The 26,395-nt window shown below is 35.4% G+C and overlaps 1 protein-coding gene across 1 annotated transcript in view; it reads left to right on the top strand.

Annotated features, from left to right (window-relative positions):
- LOC145681645 (uncharacterized) overlaps positions 1–26,395 on the top strand; it is a 238,749-nt gene that overhangs the window by 172,655 nt on the left and 39,699 nt on the right. The window contains exon 5 of the mRNA XM_081753267.1: positions 935–1,088. Coding sequence (XP_081609393.1) covers positions 935–1,088 — 154 coding nt within the window. The remainder of the gene's footprint in view (positions 1–934; positions 1,089–26,395) is intronic.

Below are 26,395 nucleotides of genomic sequence, written 5' to 3'. Positions count from 1 at the left end.
TTCGACCTAAGACTGATCTGAACTTCTTCTCATGTTTGAATGTCAATTTATACTCATTGACCTAAACAGGATTTTCTCTTGTGGGATACGAATGAGACGGTCTAATGGCGATGAACTGGAATAGGTCCGTGACAAGTCAAAGATCTACAAACTAATTATATTCAATTGTTTTAGATATGATATTTTAGGTTGTTCTACATGCCCAGTCTCATTTCTTCATTCTGAAATGTAGTTTGCATTGAACGAATATATTATTTAAATAACAAATTATAATTTCGTTGTATTTGACGCTCGTTAAACAATATGTTTCAAACAAGAGAGATTTGTCTTAAAATTGATTCATTTTTCGTCCATGTTCTTCATGACAAAACTCTGCTTAAGTGTTCCACCCAAACTCCAATTATTTTTGAATCCAGGAGAAGTTGAGTTTAAATTGGTTTCCAGGCGTTCGTAGTACCAGTAAATCGGTTTAATACAAACCCTTGGGTAGAAACTATTTCTGTCACATGCAGATACATATGCCGTTGTTTTCAATGCCGAAATTTTCAAATATATATATAACGTTCACGTGATTATCTACCACATTTTCAGGGTCGAGCTATTCTTACGCTTCTGTCTTTATATCTTGAGGGTTGGAAAAACTTACTTACTTCTAAATTTAGGCTGAATTATCCTATGTATCGTTGTGCTCCATTGCACGGGTCAACAGAAGATATAAACACAAAGTATCTCAAAGGATAATTGCATTGCAATCATTCAAACAATAGCGAGTTTTACCTAATAAATAAACAAAAAAATATATAATAATATGTATGTTTTGCCACCCGACTAAGAGGTACAAGTAATGATATAATATTTCTTTATCGCTTTTTTGAATATATATTCATTGAAGCATCGGATTGTTTTTTAATTATAGTTTCAACTTTTGTTACAGGAAAAGGAGAAAATCTTTATTGTATCGTTTGTTGGAAACTTTATTGGAGCCATGGCAGTTTCATTAGCTTGTTTCATCATGGAAGATTTTTTAAATTTCTATGTCTCACGTGGTGCAGTAGCTGGTGTTTTCTTTCTTTGTCTATTCTTTCTAGGTAAGGTACTTTAGTAATATGTTTTTAAAAATATCGTGATTATATATATTCTTTTGAGGATAGAAATTTATAGAACAACCATATTAATTATACAAATTTTGCTCTTTGCTGCTGGTATTGATGTGAACATCGAACATCAAACGTAGTTTTTTTGTTTGAGAGATAGTTTCGTTTATTTCTAATTCTTCTATTTCCAGTGATATTCGTTTTTGTCGGCCCCAATGATTTTCTCGAAAGCTTAATCACGAAAATCACGTCAGCTCCAGGCTAATCCTACTGAAAAGGCTTGTTTGAGTGATGACCAGGGGAGAAGCGTAAGTTCACTTTGAAAGCGGTCCGGTGTGAACTTGTAGCCTTAATACTGGTTTTCGCTTTATACATACCACATACGGTTATTAAAACCATAAACTCGGGTTTTGACTCACTCTCTCGTAAAACGCCCAAACCAAAGGAAAGCAAAACAAATTCTCTTATTTCAGATATTGCGGAAAAGATACGTCTTGCGAAGTGTGTAGTCCTGTATCTTCTACTTAAAATAAAGATGTTCATATGATCAATGCTGAAACTAATTGTCAAATAGGTATTAAAAGCTTGATCAATTATTGATTAATAAAGTTATTAGTTATAACACCGTACAGGTTAAAGATATGGTGAAATTATGAAATTACAAGTTGCCGCGGTGGCTCAGTGGTAGAGCGTTAACCTCTGGTGCTTAGGGTCCCGGGTTCGATCCCAGCCCCCAAGTGAACTTTGTGGTGGACAAACACCGTGTGCGTGGGCTTTCTCGGGGTTCTTCCGTTTCCTCCCACTTTCTTCATTCCACCATTTCATTCATTACTTATTATCACCGTCTCCTTTAGCCTAACCGGCATAACCGTGGGACGTAAAACTCAAAGATTTCATTTCACTTCATTTTCATGAAATTACACTTTATTGTTATAACTGTCGACAAGAATCTACTTAAATTCAATGTCATTGGACCAGTAAACGTGTCGGTAGAACTCCATTATTTAAGGAAGTCTCTCGTTTTGTCATGTTTGGACTTATCAAATAGAACCGACTTAGAGATTAAATCGGAGATTGCTGACCATTATATATAGCTCGTATCAAAGAAGGAAGTCAGGTGGATTTCACTGTTACTAATTCGCTAATTCTTACTTTTGTTTTGCCTTCACTTCCAAATTACTTAAAGGCATGTTATTATTATCAATATAAAAACTAGCAATCTGGCTCAGTTTTTATCAGATTTTTAGGGATCTTTGTAACCTGATCTAGTAACTTCTTCTTGTCTTCTATGAGCCCTTTCTCTATTGTGATAATATAGTGCGGCTTTTTTCAACCCCTGTTGATTATAGTAGAGAATAAACAAAAGGGCAACAAGCGTTGTTTTTAACCTATATTACACACGAAAGGGTAAGACCACCTTTCACAATACTCAATTAACACAGCAGATTTTTTCCCAGGTATGATAAAATCATTCTTTTCCAACCCCTTTTTCCAAAACCTATGAAACATAGTACATCTTAGACAGAAAAGGCAAGGAGCAGCAAAAATAGCCCGTTAATTCGAAGCGCTGTTTAAATCTGTGAGAAGATGACGTTATTTAGAACATATATTGCTATAGCCGTGTTACCAACAGGATCTTTAAAAAACATTGCGGCCCGACGATAGGTTGTTAATGCATCGGTATTTATAACTTAATATGTTTCCAATGCAATCGTTACGGATATGCGTAGAAGGGATAGAAAAGAACTTATTTATTTAAATATATTTTTTCATAGCTGAACGTTGCAATCAGGAACCATTTACGGGTCATTTCTTATCATCAGACGTTTCATTAAAACCTTCACTTATAATAATTTTATATTTACCTAGGTTATATGTATCATCGTCGCCAAAAGTGCCTTTACATCGCCGTGACTGGTATGTGACCGCGCAGTCCTCCAATGAAAGGATGGTTGCATACGAAATTGTGGTTAATTTTGAGGAGTTTTTACTTTAACTAATTAAATAACGTAGGTATAGGGCGTAAAAGCATAGATTTGAAGCATCAGTACACTGTCATCTCCGAAAAGATTCGTATTCTCAATTTTTCCATTTATTTTCTTATATGTTAAGTTAATAACTGCTGACAACTGCTACTAGCGCTTTTCACTCTTCACGAAATTAACACGACATGTTAGCAGTACACTTTTCTAAGTCTTAAATGTATGCGTGAATTACTTCATTCGTCTCACTTGTTTTTATTTCAGAATGGAAACTGAATATGCTGAACGTGAAAATGTTTCACTGTCGTCAAGCAATGGCCGTAATAAATGTAAACAAGGTTCTTATTATTAAATAAAACTCAGAAGTATCTATTCCTTGTATAGCACAATGCAATACAGTAATTAAGCAACATGACAATCACTAACGTCCGCTGATTTTTTCCGACCGGGGAAGGGGAATATACCTATATACATTTTTTCGATTTATATATATTAAAAGTCATAACATTTATCATTGATACCGTATATTATCTTACTTTTTAAAACCACCACTGTACCCTATTAGCCAGAACATACATCTCCAGATATCATGTAGAGGGAAGAGAACGAAGGAGATATGAAAAGTGGCGTAACTAATTTTACTGCTCACTGGATAATCGACTACTCATACCCGCCCCCTGTCCCAAGCATTTCAACTGCTGGGTTGTATATATATGGTTCCATGTTAGAAGGGCCCGACAAAAGGGTGAGCATAGAAAGGCCCGAGTCAAGACGAGGCTCGGTTTTAAAAGGCCCCGCTTGAAAAGAGCAAGGTCAGAAGTAGGCCCGCGACAAAAGTGGCCGAGTCGAAAATGCACCGCATCAAAATGTTCCTTTCGTCAAAAGGACACGAGTCAAAAGATCATCACGGGAAGAAAGTCCTAATCAAAAGGGGCCCCGTGTAAAAAAAACATGGTCAAAGGGGACCACGCCTCAAAAGGGCACGGGGCAAAAGATTCTCGCGAGTGCAGAGGCCGAGTCAAAAGGGCCTTATGTCAAAAAAGCCGGGTCAAAATTGCTCCGCGACAAAAAGACCCGCGTCAAAAGGAGCCAAGTCAAAAGAGAATCGCATGAAAAGGCTCGGCAAATACAATTCCACGCCTAAAAAGCCTGAGATCAGGAGTGGAAATCAGGAGAAAGATATATATGACCAGTGGCGTAACTAATTTTATTGTGCCCTGATCGTTGATCATATATATACCCATAAATTCTCCCTGCCGCTCACACTTCAGCTGATGAATATATATATATATATATATATATATATATATATATATATATATATATATATATATATATATATATATATATATATATATGTCAGAAGAACACGGACAAAAGAACGAGAACAGAAATGCCCGAATCAAAAGTGGCCCGCCGAAAGGGCCCTGTGATAAAAGGATACGAATCAAAACAGCCCGCTGTCAGAAGGAACAGAATCAAATGGACGTCGCGACAGAAAGGCCCTATCAAAAATATCCGGGTTAAAAGGTACCTCACCTCAAAAAGGACACGAGTCAAAATGGTCCCGTGTCAAAAGGGTTACAGTCGAAAGACCACCGCGAAAGAAAGCCTGAGTCAAAAAGGACCCCGTTAAACGTCGATGAGTCAAAAGACCTCTGCGTCAAAAAGGACCGACTCAAAAGACTCTGCTTCAAAAGAGGCTGGCAAATATAATTTTACGCCGAAAAAGTCTGAGATCAGGAGTGGAAATCAGGAGAAAGAATGAAATATGACTAGTGGTGTAACTAATTTTACTGCGCCCTGATCATTGATCATCTATTTAATCATACCTGCCCCCTGCCCTGCCCCACACAGAGTTGATTTGTATATATATATATATATATATATATATATATATATATATATATATATATATATATATAGTTCTTTCAGAACGGAACGCACGAAACAAGCGAAGTCAGAAATGGCCAAGTAAAAAGTACCCCGGTCAAAATGTACCAGTGACAAAAGTGTCCGAGTCCAAAGGGCCCCGCTGTCAAAAGTGCGCAAGTCAAAAGGTCGTCGCGACACACGGCCATATGTAAAAAATGCCCGGGTCAAAAACGACAACGCTTCGAAAGGGCACGAGTGAATACGGTCCAGTATCAAAAGTTCCCGAGTCGAAAGGGCCCCGCTACAAATTGCTCCGAGTAAAAAGAGGCCACGCGTTAAAAGAGACCGTGTCAAAGAAGCCCCGCGTCCAAAAGGCCCTTGTGAAAATCGTCCCGCGATAAAATGCCCGGTAAATATAATTCTACGGCTAAAAAGCTTGAGATCAGGAGTAGAAATCAGGAGAAAGAAAGATATTTGACAAGTTGCGTAAGTAATTTTACTGCGCCCTGGATCGTTGAACATTTATTTCCTCATAACTTCCCCATGCTCAACGCATTTCAGCTTCTGAATATATATTCTATGTCGGAAGGGCGAGGACCGAAATGCCCGAGTCAAAAGGACCCCGGTCGAAAGGAGCCCATGACAAAACTGGCGTCCCGCGTCTAATGGGCTCGTGTCAAAAGGGCTCGGCGGCGACCAAAGGGCCCGAGCCAAAAGGGTTCAAGTCAAAACGGACCCGGGTAGAAAGAACTGGGGTAAGAAGGAGTCGGCGACAAATGAGCCCGCGTCAAAAGGGAGATGTTTCAAAAGGGCCCTGGTGAAAAGGGCCGGAGTCAAAGCTGTCCCGCGACGATAGGGTTCGAGTCGAAAGTGCGACGCGTAAAATAATCCCGAGTGAAAAAGGCCGTGCGTCAAAAGGGCCAGGTACCACGGCTAAAAAAAAACCTGAGATCAAAGTACGAGTGGAAATTAGGCATACACAAGTGTATATTGTCCCTTTGGTAAGTTCAAGTATTTGTGCAAAAGAATGAAAATATCTGTAGTTATTACTAACAAATAAGAAATTTGAATGGTGATATGTTTTGTTTGGTTGTTGATTGTTCTGCAACAAATGGTATTGCTTAAGTCATTCTCCATTAAAGTAAGGTTGCACTCCCGTCTTTCGGAGTTTGTATTCTGGTTACAAAGTGTAATCAAACTTTGTTGACTAACTTGTTATTGACTTTCCCCTTAGTTCTTAAATTCGATTTATTGCCATGTATCAAACTATAGTATGAAAAATATTCTGTGACAAAGATTAGTTTAATTTTGCAGTGAAAAGACATGTGGATCTGTATACAGCGTTAGTCAAAAGTATTGTACAGATCAATAATAACGACGTGAGTGGACGTAGGGCAAAAATGTTACAATTGGCATTATTGCGTTTATTTGGAGTGGGGTGACCTTCGAACTCAACTTGAATTCCGCCATGCTGTTATTATTATTATTGTTATTATTATCATCATCATCACATAATATTATTAAATATAAAAGGTTATGATTTTAGACTTTAACTTACACCTGAATATTCCTACAAATTAGAATGTGAACTCGTTTGTGACACCTCATCTGTTTGAGACGGAGTGTGTTGTGTTTACAGTGTCCTATGTTTAAAATAAATTACAGACATTCAGTAAAGTAACTTTAGAATCATCCCTATTTATCGTAGGATCATGCTCCATACCTCGTTTTATCACAATAGAGCAGTCTTTCAAATGGTACACTCCGCATCAAATAATTGCGACAGCTAATGCCGTCCAGTTATTCCACCAAATATACACCTTCTTATCCCATAATCGTGTCAGGGAAAGAAACCCCTCTCTCCCTTCACTCCCAAACTAAAATTAGCTAACAGCATGAGCGCAATTCTTCTTTTAAACTACACATGTATTAGTTTGGATAAAATGAAATAACAAGACCGAGACGATAAAATATTCATAGGTTGATGTAGGGGGAACCTGAAACATCCACAATGAAAAATTGAAACCAATGAATGTCTATTACACAGAGATTCACAAATGAGGCAGAGAGAGAGGAGGGGAGAGGAGAGGAGAAGAAGAAAAAGTAACAAGAGAACAGACAAAACTGTGGAATTCAAACGTAGTAAAAAAAGAACCTAACATTATAAAGTTCCGTTTACAGAAATCAAACAGTAATATAGAAATAATGTTTGTTTTTACATAGTTTTGAGAACTACTCGAATATATAGACGATGCTTTAAGCATTTATCATGTTACCTTCTTAATGGATAGCATACTCTATTTCAAATAGAACTGTAGATTTTCGAGACACGTCGAGGATTATGTCAACAGTTTGACAGAAATTCTTTGGTTCCGCTTGGTTTGATTGAAATATTCGGTAGTGTTCGTTGGACGTAATGATCAAAATACATTCTAATATACCCAGTAGATAGCGTTGGTCATATCCTGCATTTCAGACTACTAATACAAATTGAACAAAAAACGAAACGAAAAGAAAAGAGAAAGAAAGAAAGAAAGAAAATTGTAGAATGCTATTTTATTGCTAAATATCTATGAGATATACCCTATATTATAAGTCCAAACTGTATCGTAATGAAAAGATACAAATGTTGGAAAGGAAAAGATGATGTTTATCATACATGTAGCATCTTTCAAATTTTAACGTGAATAAAACGCATTGAATTATAGGATGAGAACAAACATTGTGTTGAACGAGTATAAATAAAATTTTGCTTGCAAATATCCAAAAAGGCACCTTTTTCTATTCTTTTCCGAACATTTATCTGTTCCGAACTTCCAGCACTGATTTCATCTCTTACGAATATAACGTAATTTTAACAGATAGAAAGAACACGCTAAAAGCTCAAACGCATCATCGTGTGAGTCGTATGATGTTAGTTAGGTTATAAACTCCACAGGATCGACGATTCAAATCCGTAGTGACAAAGTAATTCGACTGAGACTCGGCAACCCAGAGGATAAAAAAGAGATTTTACTTATTCACTTGCGTTTAAACAGTATTTCTATCAGAGATGAATAGGATGTTATCCCCAGAGCACGAAACATGACGCCGAAATTTAAAGGTAATTAGATTCTCCGGATAAGGTATATCGGGCTTCTGCTCCGTTTTAACTTTGGAATATGAAGTGCATGTATGTGCGAGAGGGAGAGAGGATGAGAAGTGAAAGATGCAAAGGCAGGATAGAGAAACGTGAAGAAAGAGAGAGAGGTATGGGGTAAATATCAATATGAAGAATACTTACTATTGCAGTGTATGATATAGAACGCACACAATTTTTACTCGAACTATCGCCAGTGATGCCTTTGTAAGTTCTCCATCAGAAGATGAATCTCTGCAGCCATTACATTATGCGAAAAAATCATACTATCTGATGGGCAATCGAACCATGATTTTCCATTTGGAAATCTGACACGTAAACACATCACAACCGATTGCTTTAGCCAAACTTTGTTTAACAAATGGTGTAGTATTTCTATTTTAGAAAGATAACACGAAAAGTGCATACTGCAGATCAATGATGTCTTTGGATTTCCTGGTGATTCCTTTGCTCTTTCCCAACCAACATTATTAAATCGTATTTGTCATGATACAGGTGTTTGCTTTCACATTCTTACGTATTGCTTTTCCAGTATGATAAGTCAATTCTTTACAATCAGTTTCTAAAAATATAACTTTCACCTGAACAGGATTTGAACCTGTGTTAGATAGTTACCTTATTCACTAGGGCATTGCGTTACCCCTACACTATCATGCCAAATAAAATTACAAGCCGAATATTACTTTCTTTAGCCCTGATCTTTCAAATGATTCGGCTTTTCCTGTAACGTTATTTGCAACAAAGTGCACAACGAAATTGATTTGTTCGACGGCCTAGAGGGAAATAAGTGCCCACTGATAAAAAAAAAACTATCAAACGAGGAAAGAATGTGGACGTAAACATATTTTGCTGTAATTTCTCCGTGGAAGTTCAAAAATACGCAAATAATAATAATAATAATAATAATAATAATATAATAAACTATTTTATAAAATTGAAAGTAACTATGTTTGTGGCTCCTAATCTCTTGAACCACACGACCGACCTCTATAAAGCTTTCAACATAGATAAGGTTCGGATCTGGGGTGACTTTGTCATTTCAGTTTGACGGTGCAACGTAGGGACCCGCGAGAGGGAGATATATGTAAAAAAAGAAAATAAAAATGGCTGTCTTTGTGACTTCATCACTCTTGAACCACCCGACCGATCTCAATTAAATTTTCAACACAGATCAGGTTCTGGCGTAAGATGGTATTTATCTATTTACTTTGACAACATAGCTTAGTGATTGAGAAGAGGGAGAGGTTAAAGTATAAATAAAATTTGATAACTCGTGAAACAAAGGATTCATCACGATCAAATTTGTAACATAGGTGAGGTCCGGCCATGAGAATTTTTTTTCATTTCACTTTCTCGGGAGAACCTGCAGAGGGGAGTGGGAGTGGAAGATATATAAATAAATAAAATAAATAAATAAATAAAATTAAATTAAACTTAATGACTCTTGAAGCACTAAACCAATCTTGATCAAATTTTCAACCGAGATGAAGTTCGAACCTGAGATGGTTTCTGTCATTTCACTTCGACGCTGGAACTTAAGAGATGGAGAGGGGGAGCGATATTTAATAAAGAACGAAAAATTACTGCTATAAGTGGCGAATCTGTAATTTTTAGAGTCGCTCAGGTTAACAGTGGCGCATCTGATACTGCTTAAATCCAAATTCAGTCCCTCTATTTGAAGGAAGGGGAGACATAAAATTGATCGAAATAACCAATATCGGTGTCGAATTCATAGTTTTCCAGCTCGCAGAAATGAACAATGACACTGCAGATGTCGTGCCCGATAACATAGGGTGGGGATGGGATATATAAAACTCATCGAAAATGACCGATGACTGAGTGACAGTGACTGAGTTACCTACCATATTATTTTTTCTCAATTTAACCCAACGAGGCGGGTAATTGATACTACTACTACTACTACTAATAATAATAATAATAATATTAATAATACAGTACACTACATTTATTATTATTATCATTATTATTATTATTATTATTATTATTATTATACACTGTGGGCAGTAAGTCGGCCTTCCAACCTTTATGGTGGGAAGTGTGTCGCAGAAGGGCTTTCAGTGGCTAAAATTGAACTAGTATATTTTCTCTATATACATCTTACTTGGTAGGCTGGGTCGTGTGGTCTTTTCCTTTTTAGATCTTAATGCTGGTCGAGAAGCGAATTTTTGTGAATATTGTGTAACTTTGTTCAATTTTGTTCACTTTCTCTAATTTCTTTTAGTTCTCACATTAGGGCCAGTAATGTGTAAAATTGTGTTGTATATATGCATGTGAATATATAACTTATTCAATAGACAATATATTATGGCTCCTACTGCCGAGAATTGTCCTTTTTGTAGTCAGCGCATTTATGGTAGACAAAAGTCCATCAAATGTAATACTTTTTAATAACGTGTCATTTTGCATGTGTTGAATCATATTCGAAAATTGACAGTAGTTACATTCAGCTATCTGCATTTTTATGAAATAATTGTATACAAGGTGATAGGTTTTCTGAAACATAACAGAAAGATGGTAACTCTGAAGATTTTAAAAAGTCGAACTTTGAATATTCTTTGGAGAAATTTTTGAAAATAAACTGAACGGTCTGAAGAGAGTGTTTCTAGGGGAATTTGAAAGTTTGAAAGAGGAAATAATGCAATTAAGGTCTCAAAATGAAAAACTTAATGACTTACTTTTGAATAAATCCTCTAATTGTTTAAGGAACGAATAAGTAGAACCTTCTCGTAAAAATCTTAAGGCTGTTGATATAAGTGATAATGATCCTTTCCCAGAATAAACTAGAAATGAAAATATACAATTTTAGACTGTAATCAGGAAGAAACTGAGTTTGATACGAACAAAGACCAATGAGTTCAAGTTAATTCACGTAATAAAAGGAGATTAGATAACAAAAGATCAAGATTGGCAGATAATAGAGGGAATATCAGTACTGGCTTAAATAGAAATCAGCGTAAGTTGACTTCTGGTAGTGGTTCTGACAAAATTGATTTGGTTGCTGAAAGTAGAAAAAGGACATTATTTGTTGCTAGATTTGATCCATCAGTAAAATAAAGTGATGTTGAGACTATTGTGAGTGATATAAATGTAACCCATGTCAAATGTACTAGATTAAAAACTAAATACGATACCTATGCCTCTTTTCATGTTGAAGTGTTTGAAGCTGACTTTGGGATTATTAATGATCCTACGATTTGGCCCAGTATCATATTAGTCGGTCCGTTGTATGGCAGAGTTTTAACAACTAATTCTGAAAATCAAATAAATAATGTTAATAACAATAATTAGTTCAATATGGAAGTCCATATTTTGTATAAAATGTTCGAGGACTTAGAACAAAAAGTAATATATATATTTTTCTTCTATTGCCGAATGTTGTTTTGATATTATTGCTGTAACTGAGTCATGGTTTAATCATAAACAACATACTGATGACTATTTTCCTGAAACTTATAAATGTTTTCGTTCCGATAGGAATTATATTATGGATCAGTGTGCAGAGGTGGTGGTGTTTTACTAGCGGTTAAAGCAAATATAAATTGTCAAAGAAGATTTGACTTGGAATCCGAAATTGAGTGTGTTTGGATTGAGATTGATACGTTTAATAGGGAAAATATTAGTTGCATGCTGTTATTTTGATTCAACTTATTTTGTTACATGTTTTACTAACTATCTTAATTATATTGTTTCCAAAGTGAACTTTTTGAACTATTAAGTAGTGATTATTGCTGATTTTGACATATCCAAAGTTGACTGGACGAATAGAAATCTTTCAAATGATATAAATTATTATTCCAAAATCAAGGCTAAAATTATATTTAATTTTTTAGATGATATGAATTTGAACGTTGTTTCAGGAACGTCTGGTCTTGTTTTAATTTTCTGCAACACCTATGTTCAATCTAATAATTCTGTAGTATCTCTGGTTCCGCCTTATCAGTATCACGATCCAATTGAGATTGTTGTTAAATTATCATCTTTAATACAGAGATACCAAGTGATAGCTTTTTGTTATATCAACAGGGTGATTATCTTTCTTTATATAAAAAAGTCCAAGGGCTTCCTTGGGCCAATAGTTTGTTGAATCAGGATATTGATATTGTTACTCACAATGTTAATGATGTTATATTGAATGCAATTAGGAATAATGTTCCTTTAGTAACCAAATAAATTTCTAAATATCCGAGATGGTATTCTCGTAATCTAATTTACTTACTTAGAAAAAAGAATAATGTTCTAATAAGTATAAAAGAACCCAATCGCTTCAAAATTATAATGTATTCTCTAAATTTCGTTCTGATTTTAAGAAGCAACTTACTATTGATAAAACTAAATATTATAATAAAATTGAGAATAGTTTAAAAATAATCTAAAAAAATTTGGAAGTATACGGATAATAAAATAAATGGTAAAGATGGGCATAAGGAACTATTAGTTGACGACGAATCCTCTCTGATCCTCAACTGATATCTGAAGCTATGGCCAAACTATTAATAGCTGTTTATCATAAAGATGAAATTAATGTGAATGATGACAATGTTACTTTTATGGCCAGCCAATTTTGTAGTAATCAAATATCCTTTTCTACTAAAAAGGTAATTGATGTTATTAAATCTTTAAATGTTAAAGCTTCTGTAGGTCTCGATCAAATTCCGATTTTTATAATGAAAAGTATATCTGAAATAATTACACCTATTTTGATATCATTATTTAATTGGAGTTTAGCGTATCATTTCTATCCTAATGTATGGAAAACTGTTGTCGTAACTCCAATTCCGAAAACTGATGGAAGGCACGTAATTGATTATATACCTATTTCTATTCTGGATGTAATACCTAACATTTTTGGTCAACTTATTTACAATCATCTTTGTAGTTCCGTCGAACACTGTATTACTTGCGAACAACATGGTTTTCTGGAGGCTAAATCAACTAAACTAAATTTGAAAAAAAATATTGACATTGGTTTCTCCTGTTGTTCATAATCGTGGTCAAGTCGATACAATATATTTTGACTTTGATAAAGCATTTGACAGAATATCTCATTATATTCTTCTTAAGAAACTTCATTCCTTTGAAATTTCTAAAGCTTTGATACATTGGTTCAATTCCTACTTGTTTGATCGTAAATTTGTAGTTAGATATGTGGGTTGCAAGTCAAGTTTTTATGTACAAGATTTCCTCGGGTGTTCCTCAAGGATACAACTTGGGTCCACTATTATTTTTAATATATGTCAATGATATTGGTAATTATTTAAAATGTTATTTTCTACTGTACGCCGATGATCTGAAGATATTTTCAGAAATATTAAGTAATCAGGATCACCTTAAATTACAAACCGATATTAACTTAGTTTATCAATGGTCCATACAAAATGTACTTCTCTTGAACATGAATAAAATAAAAATTATATCGTTCTCTAGGAAAACGAACATATCTTATTTTTCATACTCAATAAATCAGCATACAATACAAGCTGTTTCAATCAACAAAGACTTGGGTGTTATGATGGATTCTAAGTTACTATTTGATCATCATGTTTCTACTATGTTTTTCAAGGCTAGAAGAAATCTTGGACATATCAAATGGGTTGCTCGGGATTTTAAAGACATTGCAACATGTAAAATCTTATATTATGCATACGTTGGATCCCATTTGGAATTTGCTGGTTTAATTTGGAATCGCAATCTTATTAGTATCACTCAAGTTTAGGAGTTAGTCCAGATTTCTTTCTTGGCTTGGTTAATATATAAATTTAAATTACACGATATGACTAACGATTCTTGCTAAACTGGATTTATTTGCTCTTGAAGTTTGGCGAAACTTAAGTCAAATCAAATTTATTCATGATATAATACATGCAAGAGTGAATTTAATTGAATATTTATATATCAAAGTTCCCTGTATAATTCTAGGTTTTACAGTTCCTTACTACGTAACAATCAATTGGTTGGTTCTCCACTATTTACTATTGTTGACAATATAAATAAAAAACCTCTTAAAATTGATTTGTAGTTTCGAATTTTACAATACTCAAAAAACAATATTTGGAATGTTGTATTTAATAAATATTCAAAATTCACCATAGTTTGGTATATTGTCTATTGAATTTTCATTGTCTTTGCTTTCTCTACACTTTTTATATCTGTTTATGTGTGTTATTATATAATCTCTTTGTAATTTTATTTTTATTATGTTCAATATATTGCTTGATTTAATAGTTATTGAATCGAGGTTATGTTGTAACTTTATTTTATAGTTAGATCTGTATCAAACTTATTTGTAATTTTTTTCTGTTTTTGTATTTTGTCGAGATGATTTGATGTGTTTTTAATTTGTTTTGTTTTGTTTGTATTTTGTAATATTTTATTTTATATTATTGTACATATGGCCATTTTGCTCTCTGCTGTGGTCTTTATCATTATCAATAAATAAATAAATAAATAAATACATAAATAAATAAAGTATTACTATTATTATTATTATTATTATTATTATTATTATTATTATTATTCACGTACTTTTGAGCTCGCAAGAAAAAATACTGAAAAATATGTTTTATTTCAGTAATATTTCCTGGATTGTATGCGTTTCCTTTATTAGTGGGAACTAATTTCTCTCTAAGCTGTCGAATAAATCAATTTCGTTGTGCACTTTGATTCGTTTCAAAGATCTGAGCTAAAGTAAGTAATATTTGGCTTCTAATTTCAGGTGGCATGATAGTGTTGCGTTAAGATAGTAGCCTTGTGAATAATACAGGTATCTAACATAGGTTCAAATCTTATTCACGTCAAAGTTAATATTTTTACAGTGTGATTGTGAAGAAGCGACTTATCATACTGGACCAGCATTACTTAAGAATATCAAAGCAAACACCTGTATCATGACAAATACGATTTACTAATGTTGGTTGGGAAAGAGCAAGGGAATTGCCAGGACATTCCAAAGACATCATTGATCTGCAGTATGCACTTTTCGTGTTATTGTTCTCAGAAAGAAACACTATACCATTTATTAAACAAAGTTTGGCAAAAGCAATCAGTGGTGTAGTGGTAACATGTCAGACTTCCAAATGGAAAAACTTGGTTCCATTTCCCATCAAAGAGTATGATTTTTTTGCATAAAATAATGGCTGCAAACAGAGATTCATTTTCTGGTTGAGAATTTACAAGGCATCACTGGCGATTGTTCGAGTAAATAGTGTGTGCAGTGAAGCATACACTGCAATAGTAAGTATACTTTATATTTATATTCGTCCCGTCCCTCTCTATCTTTCTTGACGTTTCTCTATCCTGTCTTTGCATCTTTCACTTCTCTCCCTCTCACACACAACACTTCATATTCCAAAGTTAAAACGGAGCAGAATCCCGATCTACCTGGTGCGTTGAATCTAATTAACTTTTAACTTCGGCGTCGTGTTTTACGTGCTCTGCGGATAACATCAACGGTCCTAATCATTTCTGACAGAAATACTGTTTAAACGCACGGGAATAAGTAAAATATCTTTCTTAACCTCTGGGTTACCAAGTCTCAGTCGAATTACCGGGTCACTACGGATTTAAATTCATCGATCCAGTGGAGTCTATAACCTAACTAACATCATACGACTGACACGATGATGCGTTAGAGCTTTTAGCATATTCTTTCTATCTGTTAAAATTACGTTATATTCGTAAGAGATGAAATCAGTGCTGGAGGTTCGGAATAGATAAATCTTCTGAAAAACTAGAAAATGGTACCTCTTTAGTTATTTGAAAACAAAATTTTATTTATAGTTGTTCGACACAATATTTGTTCCCATCCTATAATTCAATGTGTTTTATTCACGTTAAAATTTGAAAGATGCTACATGTAAGAGAAACATAAACTATTCTTTTCCAACATTTGTACCTTTCCATTACGATACAGTTTGGACTTTTAATATAGGTTATATCTGATAGACATTTAGCAATAAAATAGCACTCTTCAATTTCCTCTTTTTTCTTTCTATTTCCATTTTGTTTCGTTTTTTTCGTTTAGTTTGCATTAGTAGTCTGAAATGGAAGATATGACCAACGCTATCTAGTGGGTATATTAGAATGTATTTTGAATCATTACGTCCAATGAACACTACCGAATTTGCAATCTAACCACGCGGAAACAAAGCGAGTGTGTTAAACCTTTGAAGTTATCTTAGATGTGTCTCGGAGATCTACAGTTCTACTTAAAATTGAGTATGCTATCCTTTATGAAAGTAACATAATAATTATTTAAAGGATCGTCTACATATTCGAATAGTTCTGAAACAATATGTAGAAACAAACGTTATTTCTATATTGGTGCTGGATTTCTGTAAACGGAACTTTATAATGTCAGGTTCTTTTCTTACTACGTTTAATTCTACACTTTTATCTGTTCTCCCGTTACTTTTCTTCTTTTCCTCTCCTTTCCTCTTCTCTCTCTCTCTCTCTCTCTCTCTCTCTCTCTGCCTCACCTCTGAATCCCTGTGTAATAGACATTCATTGGTTTTAATTTTTCATTGTGGGTGTTTCCGTTTATCCCTACATCAACCTATGAATCTTGTTTCTTCCCGGTTTTGTTCGTTCATATTATCTATACTAATACATGTATAGTTTGAAATAAGAATTGCGCTCATGTTGTTAGCTAATATTAGTATGGTAGAGAAGAAAGAAGGTAAGAGAGGGGTCTCTTTAGCTGAAACGATTATGGAATAAGAAGGTGTATATTTGGTGGCCTAACTACATTTCGCTAGCTGTCGCAATGTGTTTGAATCGGAGTGTACCATTTACATTTCCCTATTGTGTCCCTGAATTGATAAAGTTTGAGAAAAATCAGAATTTTTCTCTGATTTTATAATTTTTTTAGTCTCATTGAACCCCCGTGTAAACGCATACATCTTAAACTCAACTGAAAAATACTGTATGTGTGTACCAAATTACAAGTTTCTATCTTGAATAGTAAGGACAGGAAAAGTATTTAACTTATCAATAATCCCCACAGTGCCTCAGGCTACCGGAAGAGACCCTGATGGCAAGTAAAACTTTTCCTGAGACATCCGTGTTTATTCTAGGATCATGGTTTGCCCTTATTCTCTTGAGAATGGAACTACCTTTCAAACGGTAAAGTTCAAATGTCTCTATCATGTATCTAAGGCAGGTAAATCGCGAAGAGATTTTTCGTTAAAATATCCTTTTAAAATTTTTGCCCCTCTGGAACCCCTGCTTTAACGCAGAGATCTGAAAGAAATCTGATAAACACTATTCGGTGGATTGAATATTTGTCAAAATGTCAATCTTCTAGGTGCAAAACTAAGCCTGCCAAAAAATAATATACCCATAATACCCAGATTCTCGTATAAAACAGAAATTTCCTTGAGACATCCCTATTTATGCTGCGATCGTGGGTTGTACAAAATTCTCTTCAGAATAGAACTGCCTTTCAAACGATACCATTAACGTGTCTCTATCGCGTGTCTAATGCGTGAAAATCGCGACAAAAAGGATTTTTTGGTTTAATTTTTTTTTTACCTTTTTGCCTCTATGGACCCCAAGCTTTAACTCAGATCTGAAAAGGAATCTGATAAATACAGTTCGATGGACTGAATTTATGTGCACAATTTCAATCTTATAGGTACAAAAGTAAGTCCGCCAAAAAATAAATATCGGCCTAACAACAAATTATTTTTTTTTTAATTTTTGATGTCATCACCTCCTATGTCTCGACGCAGAAGGGCGCGAAACCATACATAGTGTTCTAAATTGCCTTTAGACTTGGAAAACAGAAAACCCAAAGTAAAAAGCTTTATTTGTTCTTTTAAATCTAATAATGTAACCACTACTTTAATAGCTAAAAATAGGTACTAGAACTCCAAAGGGTTAACAATCCACAAGAACTGTCACATATTGAAACTCTCATATCAAATTATGAATGGATTTCAGGTGCTGTACTGAATAAACAAAATTCAAGTCTGATGTGTTAAACCCAGCTGACCAACTCATAGCAGACACGTAGACTACATTATTTGTGCCACAACATGTAATGTGGTAGTGGTTGTCCTTATTCATCAAAGTAAAGCCCGGCATGTAAGTCTTGCAGGCCGAGTACACCTTTTAAATATTTTATATTCAGTCGTTTTTGGTTTCTTACAAACTATGTTCTTGCCAAAGAAATATCTCAGTATCATACGGAAACACACAATGCAACTGCTGTGGCATACTCACTCTCTAAGGGTGAGTCACGCGATAGTGTACTTATCAAAATGTGTCGGTGACCTTGGCCTTGAAAACATTCAACTTCAGAGCTGCTTGCTGTTCTCAAATAGCATGTGCCAAACCCTGCTCATGGAGTCCCTTTCCAGCACAAAAAAACGGCGAGAAAGAAGAGAAAGGAAAAAGAAAGAATATGGAAAACTGTTCCTTATTCAAAGAGCGTTTGAAAACATTTCAAAATGTACGCTATGACTATTATCAGTTAATTGGAAACAACCGATATTGCGGGCAGAGCCTTGAATTTTTAAGAAGGGAGCAGGTCTGAAAAATAAATTTGAGACATTTCTTGATATGTGATTGGGTAACAAAAAAAAGGAACTGGAGTGCTTCATAATACGTATTTATCGCCCTTCTGGAGGGAGCATTGAGGAAAGCCATGTTGTTGAACACGAGAGAATACGGGATTACCATAAAAACTTTTTATTACCATAGTTTTATTCTTGCATTATTTTATTTTATTATCATTATTTTTCTTAAATTGGATTATGTAGAGTAAACTATTTTTAATTTCCTATTAACATAATTCATATTAACTCTTTACTAATATCGTTTTTTTATACTATATAAGTACTATCGAGGGGTCAGGTTTAAGCCAGTAGTAGTGATACGCGTATATCTAGTCCAGTCAGCAAATTTTTTCTCGATTCTGATTGGCTGTTAGAGGTCACGTGACTTTAGGCACCGCGCACGCAGGAAATTCAAATTTCCAGTTCACATGCTTTGATGTCGTGAGTCACCCCGCGGGGAAATCCCTCATTCTCTTTTATGACCGGGATTTGCCTAGGACCAGGGTATGTACCTCTATTAGGATTGGGGGTCCACCTCGCTCCCTTTCATTTGTAAAAAATTGCAAAAAATTATATTTCGTTTTTTTGACCTAATTTATCCCCTTTGATGACGTGTTATTACCTTTTATAGTTATATGCGCATATACAGGCGTTCAATTCCTTTAATAAGACATGGGTATATTGATGCAAATTTTTGGGAGGGATACATTGGCCCACCCCTTAAATTTTGGAAATTGCTTAATTTCAACATTTGGTCTTATAGTATAAGACCCTAATATGAATCATGATAAATTTGGATGGTCCACCTCGTTCCCTTTTAGTTGTACACAATTGCCAAAATACAAACTTGAGAAATACGTAGTACCACGTGTTTGGTTTTTGGTGCATTGTATCCCCTTTGATGGGGTGGGGGCGCGGTGGCTCAGTGGTACAGCGTTCACCTCTGGTGCTTGGGGTCCCGGGTTCGATCCCAGCTCCCGCCAAGTGAACTTTGTGGTGAACAAACACCGTGCTCGTGGGTTTTCTCGGGGTTCTCCCGTTTCCTCCCACTTTCTTCATTCCACCATTTCACTCATCTCTCATAATCTCGTCTCCTGTAGCCTAACCGGCGTAACCGTGGGACGTAAAACTCACAGATTTCATTTCATTTCATTTCCCCTTTGATGAGGTCCTATTACCTTATATGGTTATATGGTCATGTACAGGGGTCCATTACCTACCATAAGACATGGCTATATTGAGGTACCCCCCTTTAAATTTTTGGGAAGGGTACCTTGGCGCTCCTTCAATTTAGGAAATTGCTTAATTTCAACATTTGGTGTTATAGTATAGGACCCTAATATGAATCATGATAAAATTCGATGGTTCAACTCGTTCCCTTTTACGGGTACAAAATTGCCAAAATATAAACGTAAGGAATACGTTGTATCACTTGTTTGGTTTTTGGTTCAGTTTATCCCCTTTCATGAGGTCCTATTACCCTATATGGTTATATGGTCATGTATAGGTGTTCATTTCCTATTAGGCCTATAAGACATGGGTATATTACTGCACCCCCTTAAATTTTATCAGGGGTATCTTGGCCCACCCCTTAAATTTTGGAAATTTTCCGATTTAAGCATTCGGTGTTATAGTACAGGATCTCGGTATGTATCATGATAAATTTGGATGGTCCACCTCGTTCTCTTTCATGGGTAAAAGATTGTCGAAAATTAGTACGACCACTTGTTTGGTTTTGACCTAAGTTATCCCATTTGATGAGATCCTATGATTATATAAGGGTCAATTATCTTACATAAGGCATAGGTATATTAGTGCATCCTTTTTAAAATTTGATAGGGCCCACCTCTGACATTTTGGAAATTGTTTAATATAAGCATTTGGTATTGTAGTATACGACATCAATATGTATCACTATAAATATCGATTATCCATCACGTTCCCTTTTCTAGGTAAAGAACTGCCAAAAATTAAATTTCGGAGGATATTGACCCCATTTGATGAGGTCTTATTACGTTATATGAATTTATGGGCATTTATAGGGGTCTATTCTATTTCTTAAGATATAGATACATTGATGCATCCGTTGAAAAAATTGAAGGAGTACACTGGCCCGCCACCTTAAATTTTTGAGTTTGCCAAATGTAAAAATTTAATATAGTACTATAGGACCCTAATATGTATTAGTATATATTTGGCGGTCCATTTTTGTTCCCTTTTATGAATAAAAAATGTTAAAAATTCAAATTTCGGAGGTTATTGACCCCTTTAATGTGGTTTTATTATCTTATATGAATATATGAATGTGTTCAGTGGCCTATTTTCTTTCATAAGGCATAAGAACATCAATGCTTCCATTTTAAAAGTTGGGAGATGTACATTGGCACACTCTTAAAGTTAGGAAATTGCCCAATTTGGTATAATAATATAGGTTCTTATAAATTTCGTTTCCTTTTATTTGTAAAAAAAATTGTCAAAAACGTAAATGAGCCCTTTGATAAGGATTAATGAGTACAGAGGTTTATTAACTTTATGTTTTTATATTCCCTTTTAAATTTTGTTGGGGTACATAGAATCATTTCTTAAATTTGGGAATTATCAACAAGAAGCAGGTGTCCCTCTTGTGTACAAATATTCAAATGTTAAAGGTTATTGACATATTTTATCTTTCTTGATACCATCCAATGGGTGAATCCTCTACAAAATAGGGTAATGATAAAGTTTTTCTTATAACAAATCTTCCGGCAATACGAGAGTGTACGTAATATATCCACCTTTATATACAGGGTGCGGCACGTAAAACCGACCCGTAAAGTGAACACATAAAATGAAATGTAATGTATTGAATATGATTAACTACAAGACATAAATTAAATGTAATGTATTGAATATGACTACTCATCTTCACAACAGCTTTCACAGCAGGTGCTGAACGTGTCATCCGCCCACTTCAACACACATGTAAACACGATTGAGGACATTCATATATACCCTTGTCAGTTCTTGTGTTGTAATGCTATTGGTGACATCCTGGATCCTGGTCTCGAGTTTTTCAATTTTGTGTGGATTTGTTTCGTATACTCTTCCCTTCAAAAGTCCCCATAAGTAAAAGTCACACGTTGACAAGTCTGGTGACCGAGGAGGCCACTAGCTTTTGCTGATTGTCCTCTCTGGTGTAAACATCTCATGCACAAGGTACAATGATGCAGCTGATGTGTGGCATGTTGCACCGTCCTGCTGAAAGTAACATAACTGACGCTCCTCTTCGGTCAAGTGTGTATAAAACTCCTCCAGGATTCCCATATACACGTCACTGTTCACTGTCGTCTCAAAGAATATGGACCCAATAACGCGTGTGGCGGAAATGGCACTCCAAACACCAATCTTCTCATCATGCAAGGGTACCTGGTGGATTGCGTGTGGATTTTCTGTCGACCAATACCGGTTGTTTTGGGAATTTACGTACCCAGACAGGTGGAACCACGCCTCGTCACTCATGATGAGCCTTGGTGGATCCAAGAAACCACTGGCAACATTGCTCAGCAGCCATGAACAGAAATGCACCCTCTTCTGCAGGTCAGGCTACTTCAGTTCTTCCACACCACTTATCCGGTACGGTTTTAACTTCAGTCCCCTTAAAACACGTCTGCAACTTCTGTTGCATGAACCTGTTGACTCAATCTCCTGGTTGACTTTCGAGAACTTCTTGTCATTATCTCCTCCACCTGCATCTTTAATTCAGGTGTGCAGACATATGATCGTCTGTTCCTGGGAGCATTTTGAACCGATCCTGTACGCCGACATTTTTCAATCAATTCCTGAATTGTGCTTTTTGCTGGCACAGAACGTCCTGGAAATTTCTCCCGAAACAAATTCTTTGTTTTCACAAAAGATCCAGTGAGAATGAACCCTTCAACAATGGCAACACGCTCGGGTATCGAATACGGCATTATCACACACTGACACTCACCCGGCTTCACACAACGAGGCCTTTTTCTCAACTGGTTTCGACAAGTTTCACTGGCTGAGGCTGCACGTGACTGCTGCAGGTCACGTAAGTCGACCCGACCTCGACACGCCATCTCTTGGTAGGAAGGTAGATTATTTAAGTGTTGCCAAAAACACAATATACCAGAATATTACGACGGGCCGGTTTTACGTGCCTCACCCTGTATATAAATAGTATCAGTATTAAAAGTAACCCGCACAATCATTATCAAATTTTAATCTTACAAGAAGACAATTATAGATATGCGACAATCATTTTGGACATGATGTTAATTACTGCAAATAGCATTACTCTTCTTTTTCCATTTTACATGTATTTAAGATGGAAGTTAAAATAGAAAAATTAGTTTTAAAATTTCCTTCGAATTCTCACAATACAGAAGGTAGGAATTTACCATTGTAATAATGTTACTAAGTACAGCATGTTTTGATAAGCTATTTACTTTTCTTACATACATTTAGTTTATGTAGGTAGGAAAACCATAGCCTAAAGAAAAATCAGATTATTCGTATTTAAAAGATAAGTCTGGAAAATAAATTAAAATTTTATTTTGTACTGCGTTAACTTAAGAATCTCTGGGGAAGGATTCTAAACCTCCCATTTCCCTCTGTACGACCCCGGAAAGATGTTATTTTGTTTGTTATCCTAGTTTATTTTCATTACAAGTAATTGAGATAAAAAGAAATGTAGATAACTGATTGAAAGAATGAACTATTACTATATTCTTCTATTTTAAATTGCAGTTCATTCTTTGATTCTGTTTAAAGTGCCACATTACTGAAAATTAGTCAACAAGGGCTGACAACGCTGCTCATTCAAATCTTGATTTGAACGTCCGGAGACCGCAGTTCCTTCCCCAGCTGCCCGCGCTTCCCTTCTGTACTACACACAGAGCAGTGTATCATGCTCGCTGCTGCTGCGAACATGGTGTAATGATGGAATGCATATACGAAAGGAATAAATCAAACTGAGAGTTGAAACTAAACGACAATATAATAATATACTAAATATTATTAAGTATCTTAATGAACAACAACGTGTATATTTGGTGGTTCACGTGTTCTTGCAAACTGCACAAGGCGACGCCACCGCTTCCCTCCCAACTTCCTGAACCCCTACTAGATCCATGATGTATTTGTCAAGTTCACTCGTTAAGGATTTTAACGCGCCTGCCCTGTAAAGACTTCTAATAATATACGATGTTCCAAATCGAATGTCTTTTTTTTTGCTGAGATCGTACCAAATTATCAGTCCTGGTTCGAGGCTTCTCTGAGTGTTTCTGAACAAGTACCCTTTAAAAATGTAATATTTTTAAGTAGCCATATCATTTTTAAGTACAATACGCTTTGTTCTTCCAACCATACTGTACAGTAAATACAGTGAAATCATCGCAAACGTCACTCTACACACTCTCTTTGTAAGATATCAAGGGAGACTTACTGATAAGGTGGCAGTATTATTGGTGAGAGCAAGAGTAAACTGATATTTTAAACATAGGGCCAAAGTATACGTGCCCATGAGATCATGCGAAATATGGAAGACACAATTAGAAATGATAAATATAACTTCGCAACTTTTCATCAGTTTTTATTTAAATTACGATATCCTTCCACACAAAGCACTTAAGTTTATTTTCTTGTACCTTATGACGTAATTTTTATCCCTTTTTTTAAACAATCTTGTCTTAAGAGGATTTGGCCCATAATATTTCGTCTTACGAATTTTTTGTTAATTGGCACATGGAAAGGAACAAGACGGTAAAAGACAATTTCTTGGAAATTTTGACATAAATGTTGGTCCTTGTTCGAATTTTGAATCTTGTCTTATGGGACTAAGGCCCCCGAAAATCTTGTCTTATGGATCGGTGTTTAGTTTTGTGCATCCTTCCACACTAAAACCCGTTAGTGTTTTCTTGTACCTTATGACGTAAATTTTGGTAATTTTTCAAAAATTCAGGAGCTCACAGTAGCCAAAAGCCTAGCTTTAACGCTGAAGACATCAGTTTTTCTTACATTTTCGACCGACCCGCACCAGATGTAGGGATGAAACAATTTGTACCTCCTGGCGCGATTTTTCACGTGCTAGCTCTCTATCCAATACTAACTCTAAAGGATATACAGGTATATATTTTTTTTATTTTGTTCGCTACGTGTAACTGTTATCTGTTTCTTTTTTCTCGGTAGTGCTAAACACAGCATTCGAAACATGCAGCTCGATTGCCTGAGAGCAAGACAACACACCACAGCAAGTAAGCAAGCAAGGAAAAATACCACAAAACGGTCGGCGAACTAAAGAACGATTCGATTGAACTCTCCCAACTTCCTAGCTACGTCTTATGAACAACAGGCAAAGTTGAGTAACAGTAGCGAGACAAGTATAATTACTTCCATGTTACAAGGGTATAAAATCATATGGTAGCACAATAACGTTTTACATTTCACTTCTAGATATTGCGTTCTGTGAATCGAAGCAAAAGTTGAAAAATCGATTATTAACGATAATGAAAGAATGGCGTAATAAAAGTACTCACCAAAAATGGAAGGCATAACTCAAATCTTTGGGCAACAGCTTAACGTGAGACCTTACGCATAAATTGTCATTGAACCCAGCGGTTGTGCCAGGTTTCGGAGGGGGAGCGGGAGTTCTCCATGAACATTTTCTGGCAATGTGAAAATTAGAAACGCAAGTTTAGGCTTTATTGTAATGACTCTTAAAAGTTTCGAGGGTACGGGTGTTCTCCCGTAGAAACATTTTACCCATATTTAAACTTGAAACGCAATTTAAGGCTTTATTTTAACAGGCTTTATTTTATATATATAACGCAGCAGCTGAAATGCGTGCGGCAGGGATGGGCATGAGTAAATCGATGATCGATGGATCCAGGGCGCAGTAAAGCTAGTTACGACACTGATAAGGAGCACGTATGTAGCCTGGAGTTGGCCATTCCCCTTGAGCCGCGGACTAAATCCGGAGCTTAGTCAGTATATTGCTAAATCCGCCACTGACTACATGAGGTATTAACTTCATGCCTCGCGGCCTCTCCTTATAAATTTTATTATGGAGTGCCGCGATGCATGCTTAAGTGCTTATAAAACAGTATTTTTCATATTTTCGCACAGTATACATATTAAATACACAGAACGTATAAAAATAACGAAATGTTATAAAATTCTATATTGGTCTGGGGCAGTGTTTCTCAACCTGGAGGTCGCGAAGATAAGCGGAAGAGAGAAATATAATTAGAATTTAATACCAGAAATTAATTTTTTTTCTGAAATGTATCTTTTCAGTTTTACACATACTGTTAAGAACAACAAAAACAGATCTATTAAACATTTACAAATGGATTCAGAGTTATTTAAAAGTCAATATAAATGAAAGAGGTACAGTATGGAACTAATAAAAACTGCATATTGAAATACCAGATGAATACAAATGTAACAAAACCTGTATATTGATATAAAATTAAAATTGAAAGCTAATGAGATAGCTGAGTCTTCGTGACGCACATTATGAAGTCATCAACTGATAAGCGATTTCGTATCTTTGTTTTAATGCTTACCATGGAATTAAAAAAGACACTTTCGCACAGGTACGGTGTACGGAATTATTACATTTAAAGCAGCAGATACCAGACCAGGATATTCTTCTCTCCTCTTTAGACAGAACTTGTCCAAGTCTTCGTACGCTAACCCGGTTGCAAGAACATGTCGCACGAT

The sequence above is a fragment of the Thermobia domestica genome, chromosome 3 (assembly GCF_964235325.1).
Source record: "Thermobia domestica chromosome 3, izTheDome1.hap1.1, whole genome shotgun sequence".
Taxonomy (NCBI): Eukaryota; Metazoa; Arthropoda; class Insecta; order Zygentoma; family Lepismatidae; genus Thermobia; species Thermobia domestica.
This window is presented reverse-complemented; position numbering and strand designations above follow the sequence as displayed.